This window comes from Bos mutus, chromosome 3, assembly GCF_027580195.1.
Source record: "Bos mutus isolate GX-2022 chromosome 3, NWIPB_WYAK_1.1, whole genome shotgun sequence".
NCBI classification, from domain to species: Eukaryota; Metazoa; Chordata; class Mammalia; order Artiodactyla; family Bovidae; genus Bos; species Bos mutus.
The window spans coordinates 1827763-1851072 of record NC_091619.1 but is presented as its reverse complement, the minus strand read 5'-3'; the positions used below and the strand labels follow the sequence as shown (position 1 = coordinate 1851072).

Sequence of the window (23310 nt, the reverse complement as noted above, 5' to 3'; positions counted from 1 at the left end):
TTTCACTGAGATTCAGAAAACTGTAGTGGATCAGAGCAGTAGCAGACTACCAAACAGTGACCATGACTCAAAATATGGCTTTGGGAAGTGCTTTGGAGCTTCTTCTCAGTTCAACCACAGAGCTGGTCATTGTTGGTTGTCACATAAAATCCACTTTTCATCACACATCACAATCCATTTGAGATATAATTCGCTGTTGTTGCATAGAATAAGAGAAGATGACATTTCAAAATGATAATTTTTTTTTTTTTTGATGTGCAGTCAACTGATGAGGCACTTGCTTATCAAGCTTTTTCACTCTTCCAATTTGCTTCAAATGTCAAATGACCATAGAATGGTTGACGTTGAGTTCTTGGGCAACTTCTTGTGTAGTAAGAGGATCAACTTCTATGATCCTCTCAGTTGGTCATTGTCAACTTCTGATGGGCAGCCACTGTGCTCCTCATCTTCAAGGCTCTAGTCTCCTTTGTAAAACTACTTTAACTGCCATTGCACTGTATGTACATTAGCAGTTCCTGAGCCAAATGCATTGTTCATGTTGCAAGTTGTCTGCTAACTTTTGACCCATTTTGAACTCGAATAAGAAAATTGCTCAAATTTGCTTTTTGTCTAACTTAATTTCCATAGCCTGAAATACATGTAAAATAAATAGCAAGTAATAATTTATTAGCAAAAATCATAAAGCAAAAATTGTGTATTAAAATGATGTATAACTTAACTACATTTATTTAAGAATGTATTCCAATATCAAGTGGCAAAGTTCAACAGTGCAAAACAGAAATTACTTTTGCATCGACCTAATAGGTTGAGGCTACAAAATGTGAAGGCAGAGTGCCAAGGTCACATAGACAGTTGGCTGTAGAGTTCACAAGCATTCTCCTCCATATTGTGCCTTCTATGAATAGAAGAATCTGTGTAGAAACCCATGTTTTCCCTGGAAGGAGCACCTTTGACAGTCCAGGGCACAGTTGTTGACAATTAGGATGCAAGTTGGGACATCTGGAAAAGCTGTACCTGAGCTGTGCCATGTGGAAAGAGGGCAACTCTGAGTGTTGGCTTGGCAGCAGGGTCACCCTGTGACCATCAGTCAGATCATGGAAAGTAGTCTAGTGCAAATGCCAAGGTATTTGTCTGAATCCTTGATGAAATTTAGCATGTTAGATCTTACTGCAGCTTTCTTCATTCTCCCAGGATTGTCAGGACTGCCTTGAGTACATCCAGTTTATAAATGAGCCAGAGGGTAGGAAGGGCTAGATACTTTGCTATAAAACTGTGGATAAATGGGGAGATGCTATGGGGAAATATGACATGGAGGATGTGTGTTGTTCAGAATGTACTGGATACGGCAGAAAGGCTGGGAGACAAGGCGGCCGTGGGGCGAGAGGAGATCCAGGACAGGCTTGATCAGCTTGTTCAACACTGGGACCAGCTCAAAGAGTTGACCAAGGCTCGGTGAGTTGGGGATAGAAGGCCAAATTCTCTTGTTGGATTGCAGGTATTGGGTAGGTATTGAGAAGACACTTAAGTGCCTGCTCAGCATCTCTCCCTAGCTACCAATCTCTTCTAGCTTCTAAGTCCCTGCTCAAATTCCAAGTCTTCCATTGAAGCTTCCTCTATGTACCCCAGGAAGAAATGACACTGTTTCTATGTCTCTATGATACTGTCTCTTTAGAGCTGTGCTTACAATTACTTGCAGCTGTCTTTTATCATTGTTGCCCTACATATGTTATCCTTTATACCACATTATCTCCCACATGTCTGTTTTACTTTCTGCATCTCCCCAGTTTTAACATTATGTGCAGTACTTAGTAATAAAATAATGGAGTCTTTTTCTCCCTTACACTAATACAGCCAAAATCTTAAAATCTTATAAGATTGTGCCACTTTACTACACTTCCACTGCTCATTAGTTTTTGTGTTTTTTTGTTTGTTTGTTTTTTTTCTTATTTGGGGTGGGGATTACTTTCCTGTTACAGAGGGATTCAGTTGGGAGAATCCCTAGAATACTTGGAATTCATGGAGAATGCTGAGGAGGAGGAAGCTTGGATTAGTGAAAAGGAAGCTCTAGTTGCCCAAGGGGATTCTGGAGACACTTTGGCTGCTATTCAGGTGAGGAACTGGCAGAATGAATCAATTTTCTTCTGTTTAATTTGAATCTTTTCTTAAGTAGTCAACATTTTTACCTGTAAAATTAGAATCTTTCTTCTGGTGGAAGAAGAAACTTTCAGGTTAGTTCTTAGCATAGGATGTTCTTGATACTAAATATTTTTCTGCTAGATGGAATGTTTCCAAGAGTTATTATACATACATTTCAACATGGAGAAATACTTTTGTATTAGCTTGATCAATATTCACTCCCAAATCCAGAAGTTTCAAGCTGCATGGTTAGTTATAAACAATATCACATGTATTCCTTTGGCTCTTTGGTTTAAGACTGCCTTTCTGGGAAGTGAGGAATTTGGGAAGAGAAATTTACTGGCGCTACTCAGGAATAAGTGAGCACTCATGTACTCTGCCAACTTAGTTGAATCATTGCTGGTGAATGGCGTCAAAAAGAATCAGAATGTGAGTGGGACAGATTGTTCATTTTGGAAGTTTTGATTCTCACTGACTCATTCACACAGAGCTTACAAAAGAAGCTCGAAGCTTTGGAGAATGACTTTGCTGTCCATGAGATTCGAGTGCAAAATGTGTGTGCTCAAGGAGAAGACATCCTGAGTAAGGTGAGATATAATCCAGGGATTCCAGGTCAAAAAAAAGGATCTTCAAAAAGTGATTGGACCAAATATAGAATCATGAACATTGCTAAAATCATGCACAACCTTGGTAATCTCTTCTAAACTGCCTTTTTGTTATTGTTTCAGCAAACAATTATCTATTTAATTATTGCTGTTTTCTGGAAGCTTTTTTTCAAGGTCTTATAGGTATACTTTTTAGATATTTAAAAAGCATTGGTATATGGCAAAACCAATACACTATTGTAAAGTTAAAAATAAAATAAAATAATTTAAAAAAAAGAAAATATTAATAAAGCAAAAAAAAATCATTCATTGACTCATACTCTATGCAGAATGGGGCTTCCCTGGTGGCTCAGAGGTTAAAGCGTCTACCTGCAATGCAGGAGACCTGGGTTCGATCCCTAGGTCAGGAAGATCCCCTGGAGAAGGAAATGGCAACCCACTCCAGTACTGTTGCCTGGAGAATCCCATGGAGGGAGGAGCCTGGTAGGCTACAGTCCATGGGGTTGCAAAGAGTTGGACACGACTGAGTGACTTTACTTTCACTTTCTATGCAGAATATGACATTTAAAAATATTTTAAACATGACTTGCTTTGGTTATAAAGTACTGTAAGAATGTGAAGAAATTTCTTTGATCTCTAGAGATGAGGACCCCACTGAAATCTCTTTATAATTTGAGAACCATTCTTTTGTTTAAATGATAGTTTTAATAGAACCTCAATAATCTAAAGGCTGTACAAAGAATCCTAAAAAGATGATTCTGTACCTTTGAGATGCTTATGCCAACTAAGAAGATCACACTTACATGGACAAACAGAAGACTGTCCAAATGCTGGACAATATCATCTGGGTAATAGATATTCTATTATAGATGAATAATAGAATAATTTCACTGGACCTAGAAGAGAGTAGCTATATATTTGGAAGGAGAGAGATGACAGGTTTTTAATAGTGCAAAGGATTTCACTTTTCAGGCTCTGGACATTCATCAATATATCTATCTCTCCTCCTTTCAATCTCGGTAATACAGGGGGAAAGTCAACATAAAGAGAAGATTTCTAACAAGATACAGGCTCTAAATGAAAAGATTCCTTCTCTGGCCAGGTCATTGGCTGTTTGGAAGTCACAACTGGAAGATGATTATGACTTTCAGGAGTTCAACTGGAAGGCTGATGTGGTTGAGGCCTGGATAGGTATGATGTGTGAGGACCAGAGGCTTCCCAGGTGGTGCTAGTGGTAAAGATCACACCTGCCAATGCAGGAGACGTAAGAGATACAAGTTCAATCACTGGGTTGGGAAGATCCCTGGAGGAGAGCATGGCAAGCCACTTCAGTGTTCTTGCCTGAAGAATCCCATGGACAGAGGAGCCTGGCAGTCTACATTCCATAGGGTTGCAAAGAGTCAGATACAACTGAAATGATTTAGCATGCACTCATTTGAGGACGATGGCCTCTGGATTTGAGGAAATACTGAGAGTTCAATTTACTGAATGGATCCCAGGGCTCTGTTGCTCAACATGGGAAGAAAGATGCTCCCTTCATCACCCACTCCTATCCTGTCTGAGCACAATTACAATTAAAGTCACATATGTGCAAAAATACCCACGCATCAGATCAGATCAGATCAGTTGCTCAGTCGTGTCCGACTCTTTGTGACCCCATGAATCGCAGCACGCCAGGCCTCCCTGTCCATCACCAACTCCCGGAGTTCACTCAGACTCACGTCCATCTAGTCAGTGATGCCATCCAGCCATCTCATCCTCTGTCATCCCCTTCTCCTCCTGCCCCCAATCCCTCCCAGCATCAGGGTCTTTTCCAATGAATCAACTCTTCGCATGAGGTGGCCAAAGTACTGGAGTTTCAGCTTTAGCATCATTCCTTCCAAAGAAATCCCAGGGCTGATCTCCTTCAGAATGGACTGGTTGGATCTCCTTGCAGTCCAAGGGACTCTCAAGAGTCTTCTCCAACACCACAGTTCAAAAGCATCAATTCTTCAGTGCTCAGCCTTCTTCACAGTCCAACTCTCACATCCATACATGACCACAGGAAAAACCATAGCCTTGACTAGATGGACCTTTGTTGGCAAAGTAATGTCTCTGCTTTTGAATATGCTGTCTAGGTTGGTCATAACTTTCCTTCCAAGGAGTAAGCGTCTTTTAGTTTCATGGCTGCAGTCACCATCTGTAGTGATTTTGGAGCCCAGAAAAATAAAGTCTGACACTGTTTCCACTGTTTCCCCATCTATTTCCCATGAAGTGGTGGGACTGGATGCCATGATCTTCGTTTTCTGAATGTTGAGCTTTAGGCCAACTTTTTCACTCTCCACTCCCATACACACACACAAACTTATAGAGACATATGCTGAGAGAATAACTAAGTGCTATAATCCCATAGAACATCTTTTTTTTTTGGAAATTGATGAATTCCATGTGATATTCAGAAAGATAGAGTCATGGTAAACATTCTAGAAAATAAACTCTGTGTTTGATTTACTTATAGTTTATGTCTAGGCTGAAGATTTCTGTTGTTCCATGAAACATCCAGAAGTTCTCTTGGTTCTAGCTCTGTTTCAGTCAGTTTATCCTGTATACATCTAGAAAAATAGTTTACTGGCTCCCACTCCCATATTCTAATGAATCATCTACCTAGAGAGTCAAGAGGCTCTCTTGTGGCCAATAGTAAATATGCTGTTCTTCTTTGCCAAGCCTGATATAAAGAAATTCTCTTTCTCTTCTTATGAATTACCTTTGTTCTTCAGCTGAGAAAGAAACAAGCTTGAAGACCAATAGCAATGATGCAGACCTCACTGCCCTCTCCACTCTCCTGGCAAAACAGGTAAGAGCAGGGTTGCCTTGTTCATAAATGCCCATGAAGTCCAAGACCCACATCACACAGAAGCTTCACACATAGGGTTATTTCATTCCCAAATGTTGTGGTTTTATTATCTGTAAGACCTATAAAATTGTCCCCTTTGTGATAGAGATAATTTGGTAGTTCTTTTTCCTTCATCAGTCTTGCCAGTAAGTGCTCATTTTTATTAGAGAACCAACTTTTGACCATTTAATTTTTCTCTGTTTTATCTTTGTACTATATTCCATTAATATCTTTTTTATCTTTGTAACTTTTAACTTTCTTTGAGATTACTTGATTTAAAAAAATTAAGATAGATATTGATGTTGTTAAATACTTAGCCATTCTTCTTTTCTAGTATATTGATTTGAGACTATACATTTGCCTCTAAGTAAATCCTTAGCTGCATTCCACAGACTTCATGTTATTTTTGTTATTATCTAATTAAAAATATTCTGCTATTTTTTTGCATAATTTCTTAATTGACTCATTATTTATTCTGTAGTGCATTGTTCAATTTCTAAACACTTGGGGATTTTCTAATTATCTTTTTTTGACATTTATATCTAGTTTATTCAACTTTATTTTAAAAACACACTCTATGTTATTTTAGGAGGTTGCTTTATATCCAACAAATGACCTGTTTTGGTGAATAGACTTTGTCCAGTTGAAAAGAATGTGATTTTGCAATGATTTGTATTACCTATCAGAGTCTGTTGCTCATGTTTTTTAAAAAATATTTCAGTTTTATATATTTTAAAGCTAGATTAAAAGTTGTGTTGACATTTAGAATTATGAAATCATTTTGATGAATTAATTCTTTTAATTATGCAAAGTTTTTCTCTAATAACACATCTTTTTAAACACTTCTTAATTTAAAGTTTTTTTTTCACATATTAGTGTACTACACCAATTTTTTTTTTTGTTTACTGTTTGCAATGTACATCTATTTCCATTTCTTTTAAAAACATTTCTATGTCTTTATAGTTTTTGTTGTTTATTTTGTACATTCATAAATTGCAACATGATTATCACTATAGTATTAACTATCACTTTCATTCTGTGACATAATTATCATTTTTTTTTAAGGTGAGAACAGGTAAGACTTGTAAGACTTATGTACTTTAAAGTACATAATATAGGAATATTAACTATAATTACCATGCTGTATCTTAGGTCTCCAGAACTTGTTAATCTTATAAATAAAAGTTTTTGCCCTTTCACCAATTTTTCCCTATTTCCCTCACCTCCAATATATTCTGTTTGGCTTTTTTAGATTCAACATATAAATAACATTATAAAGTATTTGTCTTTCTTTGTCTGACATTTCACTTAGCATAATGGTCTCAAGTTTCATCTAAGTTGTTGCAACAGCAGGGTTCCTTCTTCCCCATGACTGAATAGTATTCCATATATGTATATCACCTATCTTCTTTATCCATTGTTCTTTTGACAGGCAGTTTGTTTCCATATCTTGACTATTGTAAATAATGCTGCAATGAACATAGAAGTGCAGAGTGTCAATATGTCTTAGATGTGTCTTTTATAAATATTGAATAGTTGAGTGTTGATTTATTATCTACTTTGATGATTTTCATGGAGTAGTGAATCCATTTACATTTAAAGTAATTAATTCATGAGTTTTTATTTAAAGCTGTAATTTAATATCTCTGTCCCATCTCATGCCCTATTCAACCCCCACTTTTCTTGATTCAAGACATGATTTCAATTTTTCTGAAAACTAGCCATTTTTCAGTTTGTTCTTAAACGTAGAACCTTTAGAGACTTCAACTAAACCTCTTTCACTAAGTCTGCTCTTACTTGATGTGTCCTGATCTCAACGCTGTGTGACTGCAAAAAATTCTTAGATTTCAAGATTCTTTAGATTGTTTATACTTTAGATTCTTAGCTACTGTTTTCTGCTTGACTTCTACAACTTGTATTCAGGAATCTGTAAATGCCCTAAGTTGGACATACAAGGAGATTATCGAGCCTCCTTTTTTGCAGCTCCCTTTTCATGGTTTCCTCAAATAGTGGATGCTTCAGTTTCCCAGAATTCTAGTTTCCATCCTTTTAGCTCTAATGTGATGATCAAAAGCTCTGAGCAGCTGCTTTTTCTGCAACTTCACCCTGCACAGTTTATACTTCAAAGGAAAAAGTGACAGAGTATTACTCTTATTTTGCTACTATTCCCTTCTCCATGTAATTTTGGTACCTCAAGTTATAGCTATTTGAGTTGCATCCTGATCCCTTTCAAACAGCTGATTTTTTTGTGCTTTTATCCACTGGTTAAAATTGTTCTCGAAGGGAGGATTGATCAAATACACACCACCCTGTTAAAATGAAGTGGAACATCTTGAATTTTGTGATTTTGATATCATTTAAACGTACACACACACAGTCACCTGTAAAAGGTTTTTTTGTTAGTTTGCATACTTTCACAATTTCTAGTAGTGCACATCTATAAATACTAATTAGAATGCAAAATCTAATAAGTGATAGAAAAGAGTCTTAGAAAGTGAGCCTTAAGAAGGATTTAATTTTGATTTGGAAGATTTGAAATATCACATCATGCTCCAAATCTCCTTTAATATTAATTTTGCACCTAATCTAAAAATCCAGTTTTCAAACACTGGAATTTAACCGTAATTCCAACTCCAAATGTCTCTAAGTCAAATTTCCTTTTTGGAAAAATTGTCCACTACTCTAAACTCTTGCATAAGTCCAATCTGGTGGAACCCAGGTGTGAGTGACCCCTTGGAATCTGCATTATTTTCTGTTCACACCTTCTCTATGTGTCTTTCTCAGGAAACACTGCATGCCAGTCTGCAGAGCTTCCACCAAGAGAGACTGTCTGAGATAACTGACCTGAAGGATAAGCTTGTGGCTGCTGAGCACAGCCAGACAAAAGCCATTGAGGAGCGCCATGCTGCCTTGCTGAGGCGCTGGGAACAGCTGCTGGAAGCCTCTGAAGTCCATAGACAGGAATTGCTAGAGAAACGACGGCCCCTACTGGAGGTAAAAAAAAAAAAATGATGCACCATCATCTGACCTTGAATATCTATATCCAGAAACAGATACTGGAAACCATGTTTGAATACTATAGACAATTAAGTGAGTATATTGCAAAGAATCAGGAAGACATTCTTATAAACATGAAGCAATTCATTTTTAGCTTGATAAGTTTTTCTTTTTTTTTTTGGACTAATTGATCAGCTGACTTATGATGGAAGTCAGACACATATATTGGAAACAAGTAGGTGAGACAAGGATCTTAATTTAAGGCAGAACTAATACTGGCATATAGAAGTCAAGATTGCTCTTGTGCTTTTTCTAACTCAAATAAAAGGAATATTAGACAAGTAAAATTTGTGTTCTCATCTTTCCTAGCTGGGGGACCTTCTATATGTTGCTTAACATCTCTGAATCTTGATTTCTCTATTTAGAAATCTTGATGGATCTATATCACCATCATATCTTGATGGATCTTGATTACTATCAAAAAAGATAATGGACCTGAAAATGCAATATAAACCACTATGTTCTGTATGGATATAGTTATTAAAATGTTCTTTCTTTTGGTGACTGGTAAGATATTGAATATTGATGATAAAATTATTAATAGTAAAAGGAAGTCAAGATGGTTAGTGAAAATACTGAATACTTCTAGACCATAAGATATTGTACCTGACGACAAGTTAAAGTAGAGAATTAAAGGAATCAGGAAACACACAAATAAAAGTAAGACTCTTAATTTTAACTGTGATAAGGGACATATAACCTACAGAAACTAATCTTCAGTGCAAAATTAAAGCAATTAATGGACAACCACATATTATCTTATTTTGTGATTATAAAATCTCTGTAAAATATTCAGTTGATACATAATATTATGAAAATGTATGACATTATTTATAGGTTTCCATGTCCTTCCAGGGTAGGGGCAGTAATAGTTTTTTCTGTGTTGGTCTATTTTGGTGTGTAGATGGCTGAAATGAATACAGTGACAACATAATGGTATACAATACCTTTGCAATCTGCCTTCCATTTGGGTCAGTTTTTTTCATCTTAACCCATTTTGAGATGAAAACTGATTCTCATATCTGTATAACAAAATCTCTTTGAAAGTACAATCTGCTGACACAAAATATATGATGTGTTTTAAATCTAAAACTTTGTATTACCTTCTGTTTGGAAAAATCCATACTATTTCTCTTATTTAGAAATTCACAGTCATTCAGAATACTCCAGAGAGTATTGCATGGCTAAAGATATAGGTTAGAGGGTAAGAAATGGATTTAAGCAGGGAATTTAGGCATGAGATGAGCTCTAAACAAGGTTTAGAGGAAGGTAGGAAGACAACTCAGTATACACAAATAAACATCAAAGCAGTGAGGGCTGCAGATCACAGAAGAGAAAGAAGAAATGCCTGTCCCACAAATGATTTTTTTTAATCTAATCATCCATCCATTCATTCACTTAAACTTAATTCATGCATATTATACTAAAAATTCATGGAACACAGACATCAGAACAAGAAATCATGGAATCTTATCATTGAAAACTACCTTTGTCACTTTGGGAATCTTACGGCTAAAATAATCCTAGAAGTTACCCAACTTCATTTGTAAGTGTTGGAAGAAAAGAGAAAATGCTTGGATCAGGGCTTGTACCTTGAACTCACATGTCCACCCATCTGATCGCATAGTCTCCATTGGTCTTAGTTCTGTCCTCTTAGAGTATTGGTACAGAAAATATTTGAAGACAGTCATTTTTTTATCCTGTTCTCTTTTCTGCTGATGAACTTTATTGGAAAAGATGGAATTGTCTTTTTTTCTTTATAGACTGAGGTTCTATTCATGGAATTTGCACACAAGGCCTCAGCTTTCAACAATTGGTGTGAGAAGGCCGAGGAGGACCTGTCAGAGCCTGTGCGCTGTGTCTCCCTGGATGCAATCCGGCAGCTGCAGAAGAACCATGAGGCCTTCTTGGCCTCCTTGACAAAGCCCCGAGGAGACTTCAATGATTTGCGAGAGCTAGACCAGCAGATTAAGGCCTTAAATGTGCCCTCCAGCCCCTATACCTGGTTAACAGTGGAGGTGCTAGAGAGAGTCTGGAAACACCTATTGGATACCATCAAGGTAGTTTGGGGCAGAGAAGATACTTCCTTTAGCCATAGTGAACATGATCATTTGATTTACTTTCTGGATTTGGGGACTTTGAGAGAGAAAGAAACGCTGTTAATAATTATATTGCGACAGCAGTCATGAACTGAGTCAATCTAAGAAAAAAGTTGGAAATACGTTCATGATAGGCAGAGCCCTATGCCCTATAGTTTAGACAGTCTCAAGTGTCTGAGTGTTGATCGGTGATTCAGAGAAGCAAACATAAGCTTCAGAAGATGGCTCTAAAAATGTGTTATGAAAAATTCATGAGACTTGTATATATCTTTGCAGTCTATATGCTCAAAAGTATTTTCTATTTTACACAAACTTCCAAAAGTGCCTTTTAAATGTGCTCGTGTGTAATTTTGTCTGTCTATAGTAATGCTCATTACTGAAGCTATGGAAAATACAAGTTTGCAAAGAAAAATTTCACTATAAACTTACCAATTTTAGATGGAAACTCTTATTATCTTTTCATGTAAATGAAATTTCAACTGGAAAAATACTGAGATGAGGAAAGACTTGCCTTTATTACTAGTTTGTTTTTTACTGGGCTTGGTAACACCTGCAAGTACTTCTGAAAAGTTGGATAAGCTTCTTTCATATTTCTGAGATGAGAAGAGGTAGACTGGAATAAATTTGAGCACACAAGCAATGCCATTGGAAGGCAGGTGAAATTTGGAAGAGGGGAGATGTGCAGATGAGCCTAGGAACCAGTTATTTTATTGCAAGAAAAAGTCTTCAATGTGCACACTACTATCTGTGATTTGGGGTTTTAGGAAAGAGAGCAGGAGTTGGAAAAGGAAGAGGCAAGACAGATCAAGAACTTTGAGATGTGCCAGGAATTTGAACAGAATGCCAGTGCCTTCCTTAATTGGATCTTGGAGACAAGGTTTGCTGTGATACCCCCAAACTCACGATCCTTATGCCGCACATTCCACTCTGGGGATGGAATATATAGCTGAGGGAAGAGGATAATTCTTACAGTACTTACGCTGTCCTAAAATCACCATATCCTGCCTGTGCTTTGTATCTGAAATTGACTGTATTCTAAATCAGTCACTGCAAAATTGAGAAATGAGAATTTCATCTCATTGCCCATTCTTTATTCACTATTTGAAAGTCTCACTTTTTTTCCTCTTGCCTATAATTACAGCCCCAAAATAATAACATTCACTTACGTTTGCCTTCCCCTTTGCACTTTACACTGTAATTTTATAATCCATTATATCACTTAACTTTCAGAATAACCTTGAAGAGTGTACAGCACTGATGTTATTGCTTCTGTTTCTAAATGTGGAAAGAAGTTCAGTAGATAAATTGACTTGTTAAAGGTCACATATGTGTTTATTGGTACAAACAGAGTATACTGTGAATACTTCATAGGAAACTATTATATTGCTTGACTACTAAAACTGTCATGAGACTCAAGTGATATAATATATGCTAATTGCTTTTATTAAATGCAAAATGCTCTATACATAAAAATAACATTTGTTATATCTTCTGGGGCAAATGACCTGGAAAAGAGGAGACTTGAAGTGTATAATAAATGAAAAAGTGGTCAAACTTGGTAGACTGTATTCAGCAGGTGTATCAGAATTGTGGAGTTTTGACAGTTTAAAGTGTCAGTTTAGACAATTCATGCTTCTGTTCCTATGAGCTCACTGACAAGGATAAATCAAAGAAGGAACAGAAAGAAATCCTGTATCATGGCTTAAAAAAAAAACATCTGACTGAAGACAAAGGACACACAGCTCACCCTCCTCTCCCTCTGGCTTTGGTCTCTCATCTCTGGCAGCAGGGGCCTGATACTGAGCTGGGCCTGACCCCTGAGCTCTTCATCCTAAAGCAATGAGCTGCACAGAAGGCTCTGGGTTGCTCAGTATGGGGGACACTTTGAGGACAGTGGGTTGAAAGATTCATCCTTCAGGTACAAAGAATTTAGAATGTATCACACATCTGAAGAAAGAAGATTATTGAAATAATCCTTGTTAACGTGATTTTCCTTTTCTCTCTCCTGATTCCTGTTCTGGACCTCCATATCCAGGGACTATTTTCTGGATGGGTCAGTATTTTATGTTATCCTGTTTGTTTTTTTTTGTATCACTCTGAAAGAATTAATTAAGGAGGCCTTAGTATTAAAGTATCTTCATCCCACTGCAAATCTGATAAAATATATGTGGGGTAAGAAGGCCCTTAAATAAAACGTGGGCTAAGGAGAAGCATGTATATTATTCTGGCCCTATCACCCACTAAGAGTAATGTAAGAGTAAGAGTAATGTAAGAGTCTTGCTTACATTAGGTTAAGGGTATATTTGAAAATAAGAACTAGGAGAGTATGGAAGCTCTCTTGTAAGCAGAGAGGAACCTTACTTTGCTTTTCATCTGTCCAGCAAGGTTACCAACTCAACAGAGAGGATCTGATTTCATGAAAAATTGGCATTGTGATATTCATTTCAGAAAGGCCATATAACTTGGAAGAACTTATAGAAGTGTAGGAGATCTGGGTTGGTCTATTTGTGTAACATACTGACTTCTGATATTATAAGTAATGTTTTCCTCTGGTTCTTAACTAGATCTTTGCTGAAAGAAACAGGAACACTAGAATCCCAGCTGGAAGCAAATAAAGTAAGTAATGTTTATTCATTAGTTCTAAATATTGCTGGAATTTACAGGAGTTCAAGAACTACTCAAAGGAAACTGGTGATTCCTTTAGGTAAATCCCTGGCCTAAAAGTCAAAAGCCTAAGGCTCTGTTGTCAATCTTGCCAACAATTTGCATTCTAACCTTTGGCCACCACTTCATGGACATGGATGTCAGTTTGCTTAAATCTCAACTTTAATTTCTGTATCTACACAATGGAGTCAATAACATCTACATTATAGATTTACTATAATTATTAAGTAAGGGAACAAATACAAAAGCGCATACAACTTGTAACATTGACACATTTATGTTATTTGATGTGGTAAGAAAATAAAATTGAATATAAATTGTCTCTTAACAATTGGGTGAAGAAGTGGCTAGAACAGTATTTTTGACTTTCACCTTATCTTTATTATTGCTTCCCCACCAGAAAAAATATGTAATTAATTAAATCTAATTTATCCCCAAGGAGAGAACTTAATGCTAAAAAAGATGTTGTCAGGTAGGATTGATTTTTGGAGACCCACAAACCACTGTAATATCTAATATATTTTCACACCTTTCACACCTACCCCCATCATCATGACTAATTTACTTCTCCCTTCTTTAGGATTTCCCTTGTGGCTCAGACAATAAAGTGTCTGCCTACAATGCAGGAGACCCGGGTTCAATCCTTGGGTTGGGAAGATCTCCTGGAGAAGGAAATTGCAACCCACTCCAGTATTCTTGCCTGGAAAATCCCATGGATGAAGGATCCTGGTAGGCTACTGTCCATGGGGTCGCAAAGAGTTGGACACAACTGAGCTATTTCACTTTTCACTTTCTTTAGGGAAAGATATTTCCCTGTTGACAAAGCATGACCTAAATGCTGATATTTGGCATTTAATGTGCCTGACCGAAGCATCTTGTAGAAGTCTGTCCAAGCCAGTGAAGGAGACTGATGTGTGAACACTGGGAAGTTTAAGTGGGCCTCAGAAATCAACTACAATCAATAATGCAAATCATTCATGATGCAGATCATTGAGAGCTGACGATGCATGGATCCTAGAAGTCCTACCCTTCTCTATTTACAGTGTATGACTGCTAACCCTTAGATTTATATATTACAGATTACCAGAATGACAGAGGTCATATCACTTAAACTTCCCACCATTGGGAATTGAGATGGTTTTCCTGAGTAGTTCAATTTTTACAAAGGACAGGAAATTTCCTGAAGATAATTGAAAAGGAGCAATGAAGGGAAATCTAAACTTATCAGCTTCTTACCTTCCATATTATTCCTAGATTTGGACCTGGTACCCCAGATAACTGCTTCTCTTCTTTGTCTTTTTCCAGAGGAAGCAAAAGGAAATCCAGGCAAAGAAGCATCAACTGACCAAGATTGAGGACCTGGGAGAAAGCTTAGAAGAGGCTCTGGTCCTGGACCTTAAATACAGCACCATCGGGCTGGCTCAACAGTGGGACCAGCTCTACCAGCTTGGGATGCGAAGGCAACACAGTCTAGAAGAACAAATCCAAGCCAGGTATTGAGAACTTGTGGTTAAGGCTGGGCAAGGATATGGGTGGTGTTAGGTATTAGAAACTTAGTCCCAAGACTAAACTTTGGGGGTACTGGATACAATGGCTGCTAAACTGATAGTGCACTTATTAACTCCAGAACCAGTTTTCTCTCTTTGCTGACCCAGAGAATGACTTAAAAAAAAAAAAAATATGAGTCCACTATAAACTGCAAGACAGTACTATCATACTCCTGGGTCTACTTACCATCCATTTCTCAGAGTCTATGCATCATCTTATATGACCTCTTCAGAGAGCATTCCCTTTTGTAAAATTCCCATTAAAATGTCTGGAGTGAAAGAAATATTCAAAGTATAGAGCAGAAGATAATTTTTTTTCTAAATAAAATATTTTGGCAGCATTAGTTATTTAGACAAAGTTTTTCTGTAAAGATCCTGATAATATTGTAGAATTTGTGAGCCATTTAGCCTTTGTTTTAACTGCTGTGCTGTTACTCAGTTCTGCTGTTGTGAAAACAGATATTGATAATTAATAAATGAATAAGCATAAACATATTCCAGGGAAATTTTATTTATGGATGCTAAGATTTGAATTTTTCACAATTTTTAAAGTTTAAGGAAATATTCTTTTTTTTATTATTTTCAATCATGTAAAAACTATTTTCAGTTCATTGACTGTACAAAAGTGAGTGATCTCCTGGACCTGGCCCATGGACCATAGTTTGCCAGTCCCTGAACTAGGTGACTTGACTAGCCTAATAGTCACTAAAATTCCTCTATTACTATTATGGCATGTCTATTTATATTTCTGTTTTATTTCATGGGTTAATTTTTTTTCTTTCAGAGACATCACTGGTCTCAGTGAAGAGACACGACAAGAGTTTGAAACAACCTTTAGGTGCGTATAGCTTCATAGCTGATTGTTTTGCATGCAATTCAGAATGAAGTTCCAAATTAACTATTTTTTTATCCCTCGGTGTGGTTTGATCTGATTCTTGGTGAACCTGATTAAATATTTTTTGTTCTTTAGGCACTTTGATGAGAATTTGACAGGTCGCTTGAGTCACAAAGATTTCCGGTCCTGCCTGAGAGGGCTCAATTACTACTTGCCCATGGTGGAAGAGGGTGAACCCGAGCCCAAGTTTGAGAAATTCCTGGATGCTGTTGATCCAGAAAGGTAGGAGGAAGACCAAAGCCCAGAGCACAGCAGGGAATAGGTCTTGGGGGAGGGGGGCAAATGCAGAAAGTAAAATGATCCATAAAATATAAAATTAATTCATCTTGAGAGCAGGAAGATAAAGACTACCATAAATGAATTGGGCAGCTTTTGGTACCCTTTTAGAATACTAGAAATAGAGGCCTTCAGCTCAGTTTGAAGAGATTGAGATACCTAGAGATGGTGCTAGTGGAAAATTCCCAAATTCTACTTAGGGAGTCAGGCTTAATTACTCATGTGGAAATAGTGACTGGAACTTAAGAAACTGTTTATTTGGCTTAAGGGTATGAGGATGGGGATCAAATAAAGGTCATATCCCATTGTCTTAGAGAGCTGAGATGGAACAGGCACTTAGAGGGTTCATCTTATCTCTGTCTCTGAGACACTGAGTAGAATGAGAAAGGGACCTGTCTTCCTCTCTGTCCTGAGAGGGGACAGTTACTGATCTATTTCTCCAACAGAAAGGGCTATATCTCAAAAGACGAGTACATCGACTTCTTGACTGACAAGGAGTCAGAGAACATCAGATCCAGTGATGAACTAGAAGATTCTTTCCAAGCCCTGGCAGAGGGCAAAGCCTATATTACGAAAGAGGACATGAAGCAGGTCAAATTCCCATTTCTATCCACTCTCACTGCACTCTTATAATCATCTAGATTTTGTTCATCTCAGGTCTGGCTCCCTAGTTACTATAGGCAATTACTTTCCTCTTCCCCATATTTTCTCAGATATTGTCATGCACTGGTTATCATTTGCTTTGGTCACTACCTCATGTTGTTTTGACCCAACTCAAAAACCTATAGTCAATATCTAATTATTTCATCATTAATCCCAAGCATGCTACTTGGTTTTAAGACTATTTCTTTATTCTGTTTATTTAATAAGCCAAATTTAAAGAAGGGGGTAAACAGTGCAATCAGAATGAAATGGGAGTCTTTGGATAAGAACTGAGTTGAAAAGATGAGTTGGTCTTATTCATTAGAAATTACAGATTTCTTTCTATAAGAAAAGCACGTGATAGGCCCGGGACCAACTGCTTTTGCCCAAACCTCTCTACTTCCTGAGTTTAGGGCATATTAGAAGCCCAAAGGAACCAGCTATTCTAAATTTCTGTCACGATAATTTTTTTCTTTTAATGTTTCAGGCCCTAACCCCAGAACAAGTGTCATTCTGTGCCTCACGTATGCAGCAATATGTGGATCCCCGGGGCCGAAGCCAACCTGCTGGCTATGATTACGTTGGCTTCATCAGTTCTTACTTTGGCAAATAAAAGACAGCTTTTTCTGGGTCAGAGAACCTTGATGTTGTGGGAAGTATTGGGGGATGAAGGAAATAGGCAGATATGGAAGATGGGAAGACAGTTGTGTGTGTGTGTGTGTTACATTTATTGTAGGACCTGAAAAAAGAAATCTCGAACTTGAGAGATAAAGGCATTAATGACATCAGAGGAGAGGAGGCCATGGGTTTATTTTATATGCAACTATCACTGCTGAAGGGTGTTAAACAAAGTTTCTATTTTTCATTTGTTGGGTTCTATGTAATATTACTTTATTTTGTTCTGATTATAGAATAAAGTATTTCTTTTTTTTTAAAGCATTTTTTTTTTTGCAGTTCTTACTTTTGAGAGGACAATGTGAAATAAAATGTTCCTGATTCAGTTAAGTTTCTACATTTCTGAGAATTGTACTATCATCTAAATACAGGCAGCAAAATATACTGTAAATTAGGGCCTTGGTAAAGTAGATACATAAGATTCAAGATAATTTACAAAGTGTTTCTTGAGCTTGAAATTTGATTAAATTCTTGCATTTGAAAATGGAGATATTTGATATTCTGGGAAACCCTGATATTTTCATCTATAAAATGGAACCATACAGGGAAGACCAGCATAGCACCCATTTTCTTCTGAATCTGTCTGTTTTTCATACTTCCCTATTAAGGTGAATATTATTACTCTTGGAACAGCCAAATAGGAGCATAGAAGATCTTCCTTTTGTCCTCTATGTCCCTGAATTTTCTCCAAAATTTTAATGTGATAAAAAAGAATCTTTGGGACTTCTTTGGTAGTTCAGTGGTTAAGAATCCTTCTCACAATGCAGGGGATGTGGGTTCATCTCTGGTAGGGGAACTAGAATCCCACATGTGTTGGAGTAACGAAGCCTGCACCATAGCTAGAGAGCTGGAATGCCACAATGAAGCATACTACACGATGCAACAAAAATCCCACATGCCAAAACTAAGACCCAATGCGGCCAAATATTTTTAAAAAGGAATATTTGTTTTCATTTACTTTTATCTATTAGTGTAAGAGTTAGTCGAATTTTTCTTTGTAATAAAATTAAGGAAAAATACACAAGAGGTGGTGCTATTTCCAAATAATTTTCAGCCCAGGTTTGATCTGAACTGGTTTGAATGCTGACATTCTGTCCTGACTTATAAAAACGCATTGTGCCATTTGCTTGTGAGTAGACTTATTTCTTTGATCAGCATGAAATGAAACAGCCTAGCCGTTTGTGTATCCTGTACAGTTTCTGCCTTCCAGTCCATGTATATGGTCACTTGATTACCATTTCAAGTCTCAGTCTCATTCTTTGCACAGATATTAGTCCTTGCTAAGGGATAAATCCTGTCACAGGAGCCATTTAAAGAAATTTTAGTTAAAACTAAAAAGCTATCTTTGCTGCTAATAATGTATAGGTTTTTGTTTGCTTGTTTGTTTGTTTTACTGATTTTTGCTTAAACAATTACATATTATGAAAAATAATAAAACATATTTCAAAAATTTTTCATAAATGTCTAAATTGTGTTACCAAATTATGAACTGAAAAATATCATTATAGTTGGAAAAATTCATAGCCTGTTATGTCATCAAAAATTAGTATCATTTAATATCACACTTATTGAGCCTGGAAAATCTAAAAAAGTGCTTGTTTGTAATAATCAAAGGCAAATGTGAATATGGTTCCATTCTCCCCTTGATCCCTGCCAAAAATCTGGAAGTCCTAAATCAGTTTGTTAGGCATATGATGAGTCTTTAAAGGCAAAGGATCATTAGTAACATCTCAGAAAAGGAGATTAATAATATAGAGGCTAAAGAAGATAGTATTTATCTAAAGAATCCACAAAAGTTAGTTCAGGTGCTCAACTTCTTGTGACCAAACTTTTTTTGTGTGTCCAACTTTTTGTGACCACATGGACTGCAGCATGCCAGGTTTCCCTGTCCATCACCAACACCTGGAATTTGTTCAAATTCGTGTCCATTGAGTCAGTGATGCCATCCAACCATCTCATCCTCTGTCATCCCCTTTTCCACCTGCCTTCAATATTTCCTAGCATCAGGGTCTTTTCCAATGATTCAGTTCTTCTCATCAGGTGGCCAAAGTATTGAAGTTTCATCTTCAGCATCAGTCATTCCAATGAATATTCAGGATTGATTTCCCTTAGGACCGACTGGTTTGATCTCCTTGGAGTCCAAGGGACTCTCAAGGTCTTCTCCAACACCAGAGTTTAAAAACTTCAATTCTTTGGCCTGCTGAGGGCCATATCCATACATGACTACTGGAAAAAAACCATAGCTTTGACTAAATGGACCTTAGTTACCAAAGTAATGTTTCTGCTTTTTAATATGCTCTCTAGGTGGTCATAGCGTTTCTTCCAAGGAGCAAACATCTTTTAATTTCATGGCTTCAGTCACCATCTGAAGTGATTTGGGAGCCAAGAAAATAAAGTCTGCCATAGTTTCCACTGTTTCCCCATCTATTCACCATGAAGTGATGGAACCAGTTGCCATGATCTTAGTTTTTTGAATGCTGAGTTTTAAGCCAGCTTTTTTTACTCTCATCTTTCACTTTCATCAAAACGCTCTTTAGTTCCTCTTCACTTTCTGCCATAAGGGTGGTGTCACCTGCATATCTGAGGTTATTGATATTTCTCCTGGCAATCTGGATTCCAGCTTGTGCTTCATCCAGCTGACATTTTGCAGTAATATAGAGGCTAAAAAAGATAGCATTTATCTAAAGAATCAATAACAAATGCCTTAAAAAGATGGTACTGTTAGAGTTACACACAGCACCTTCTGAAATCAGATTCTGACCACATGTGCACTAAAGCAAAAAAAATGACAATATGGGAATTATCATACATAACTTAATTATGAATATAAATATTCAACTTATAATATTACAACAATTAGAACTTGTATCAGTCCAGGTTAGATGCATGATACTGGATGCTTGGGGCTGGTGCACTGGGACGACCCAGAGGGATGGTATGGGGAGGGAGGAGGGAGGAGGGTTCAGAATGGGGAACACATGTATACCTGTGGCGGACTCATTTTGATATATGGCAAAACCAATACAATATTGTAAAGTTAAAAATAAAATAAAATATAAAAAAAGAAAAAAAGAACTTGTATCAAATTTCCCTCTTAATCTCAGGGTTAAGCTCCACATATTACATAGTCATCATTTCTAGATCTTCTGTTTACTTATTTTAAGCTAGAATCCCTGCTCTACTTTTGGTAATTCTCTTCTTTATAATTTATAGAGTGAAGACTGCCTCTGAGATACAGCCTACACTCTTGATTTTTCTTTCATGATTACTACCACTTGGTTGGGTCCCCAAAATTCAGTCCTAACTGAATTTTCTCCTTAACATTTTATGGGCCTCCCTGATGCCAAAATTTTTCTGGAAGTCATCTGATTCTTTTTCCCTAGAGCCTGACCCATTTCCCAGTACCTACTCCTCTGAGATGGATCTAACTCCATCTTCCTATCTTCTCCAGCCAGGCACTGTGCCAGGTAACAGCATTTTACTCTTGTCTGGTTGTATCATGATATATTACATGCATGGCACTGACTCCTGCCAGCATAAACTAGGTAACAAATGTGTCAGCCTAAAGTGATGCTGCCTAGAAACTTCAAATAAGAATAGATGGTCATGTTGGGTGTTTCATGTATGGCAGACTCTGTTCTAAATATTTTATCTTAATCATCACAAAAAGCCCTACAAAATAGATACTGCTAAAATTCCATTTTGGCATTGTTAATGGAGGCCCAGAAATGTTAATAAACTTCCTCTAGATCACACATCTAAAAAGTGGCAAAAGTATACTTTAAACTCAAGCAAAATGATTCCAGGAACTTACGGAATTAATTGGCTCTTTAAAAAGACATGAGTTTTTTTTTTTTTTTTTTTTTTTTTAAAGGGCATATGTGGTCATATTCATATCAGGGGACCTCTGCTTGGCTATGTGTATATGTGTGTATGTACTTGGCAGGAGGTCTTGTTTAAGCATATGGCTGTATTTGTAATCAAGGAAGGAAATTTGAATTACCAAAGGGGTTTTGTAGATTATTTCTGCCTGCCACCCTAGGGCAATTGTGTCAGGATCTATGGAGATGGTTCCCAGGAATGTATACTGGATGATCCCACAGGTGATTTTTATAGCCTTTCATACTTAAGACTACTACATTTAGAAGGTAGATGGACCTTTGAGTGAAAGTGAAAGTGTTTGTGGTTCAGTCTTTCCTGACTCTTTGCAACCCGAAGGACTATAGTCCACCAGGCTCCTCTGTCCATGGAATTCTCCAGGCAAGAATACAGAAGTGGGTAGCCATTCCCCTCTCCAAGGATCAAACCTGCGTCTCTTGCATTGCAGGTAGATTCTTTACCATCTGAGTCACCAGGAAAGCCTGGACTTCTGAGTAATATTTAGCAATTTTTAGAACATCTCTACACATTGTTGCTGAGTGTGCATTTAGGGAATATTATTCTAGATGAACTGCATACATTTTGGAAATAAATTTGCTCAAACAGCCTCAGTGCAATGAGGAGGTTACTTCCAAACTCACTGAAAAGGAGTTTAGAGTACATGGCTTTTCTTCTCTGATGCAAATTCTTTCTACTCAAGTTCTTTCACTCTATTTCTCTACAACTTGTTCTCTTCTCTTGGACTAGCTTTATTTCTTCCAGAATTGATTTCCATTGAATTCTCACTAGAGGATATGCTTCTTCCCTGAGAGCATAGAGCAACATGGATTCCTATCTGCAAAACATTCCCTTAATATACATTCTTCTCTCTCTCTTAAGTCTTGTCCCACTTCTAACTTATTGATGAATCACATGAATCTTACATTTTCAAAATCTCTTATGTCTACCATTTCTGTCAGTTCCCAATGCTTCTATCCTTATTAAAGTCATTTTGCCTTTCTTTAGAATGATGTCAATGGATTTCTTATTGATTTCCTTGCCTCCGTTTTCTGCCTGCTGACATATATCATCTTCTCTGTTGCTAGATTGGAGCTTCCCTGCTGGCTTAGTAGGTAAAGCGTCTGCCTGCAATGCAGGAGACCCGGGTTCGATCCCTGGGTCAGGAAGATCCTTGGAGAAGGAAATGGCAACCTACTCCAGTACTCTTGCCTGGAAAATCCCATGGACAGAGGAACCTGGTAGGCTACAGTCCATGGGGTCACACTTCACTTTTTGTTACTGGATTAATCTTAAATCACTTTCCAGATTCAACTCCACTCTCTGCTCAAAGGTTTACTGCCCAAAACATCAAGTCTGAAGCAAGGTACTCACAATGCCATGAACAAAGAAGTCTTAACCCTAGCTAACTTCACCCATCATTTGTGAGATATTTTTGTCTCTTGGGACAACTCACTGTATTTTGTAACAGGCGTATATTGCCTTGCCACTAAGACTTTAGTTATTCTGTTCTGTCTTCTTAGAATATATGTACTTTATTTCCACTTACTGAATTCAAAATTTACTCACTCTTTGGGAATAAGTTCAAGTACTACCTTAGACATGAAGCCTCCTCTGTTCTTCCATTGAGAATAACCTCCTCCTAAATTAAAAGTGAGTACCAATATGCTTAGCACATAATTATAGAAGCTAACATTTGTTGGAAGATGATTATTAATATGACTCAGGTAGTGCACTAAATAATTTATATTCATGACCCTGTTTAGTCAGCAATGCAAAACTATGAAGTTATTAATACAACCACTTGACAGGTGAGGATTTTGAAGCTGAGAAAGATTAAGTAACTTACCCAGAGTCCCACTGTAAGTGGCAAAGCCTGCATTTGAACTCCTACCTGACAACTGTGTGAACTCATTCCACCTTTACAGAATCATCCTGCAATGCAGGAGACCTGGGTTTAATCCCT

At 37.2% G+C, this 23310-nt stretch overlaps 1 protein-coding gene across 1 annotated transcript in view; it reads left to right on the top strand.

Annotated features, from left to right (window-relative positions):
* The window catches only part of SPTA1 (spectrin alpha, erythrocytic 1), an 87268-nt gene extending 69419 nt beyond the window's left edge, over positions 1-17849 (top strand). The window contains exons 37-51 of the mRNA XM_005901104.3: positions 1331-1452; positions 1977-2109; positions 2625-2722; positions 3760-3932; positions 5498-5574; positions 8398-8607; positions 10434-10730; positions 11534-11646; positions 12805-12822; positions 13334-13385; positions 14739-14926; positions 15765-15818; positions 15951-16097; positions 16598-16742; positions 17281-17849. Coding sequence (XP_005901166.2) covers positions 1331-1452; positions 1977-2109; positions 2625-2722; positions 3760-3932; positions 5498-5574; positions 8398-8607; positions 10434-10730; positions 11534-11646; positions 12805-12822; positions 13334-13385; positions 14739-14926; positions 15765-15818; positions 15951-16097; positions 16598-16742; positions 17281-17406 — 1953 coding nt within the window. The 3' untranslated portion in view covers positions 17407-17849. The remainder of the gene's footprint in view (positions 1-1330; positions 1453-1976; positions 2110-2624; positions 2723-3759; positions 3933-5497; positions 5575-8397; positions 8608-10433; positions 10731-11533; positions 11647-12804; positions 12823-13333; positions 13386-14738; positions 14927-15764; positions 15819-15950; positions 16098-16597; positions 16743-17280) is intronic.
* Positions 17850-23310: the final 5461 nt, after the last annotated feature.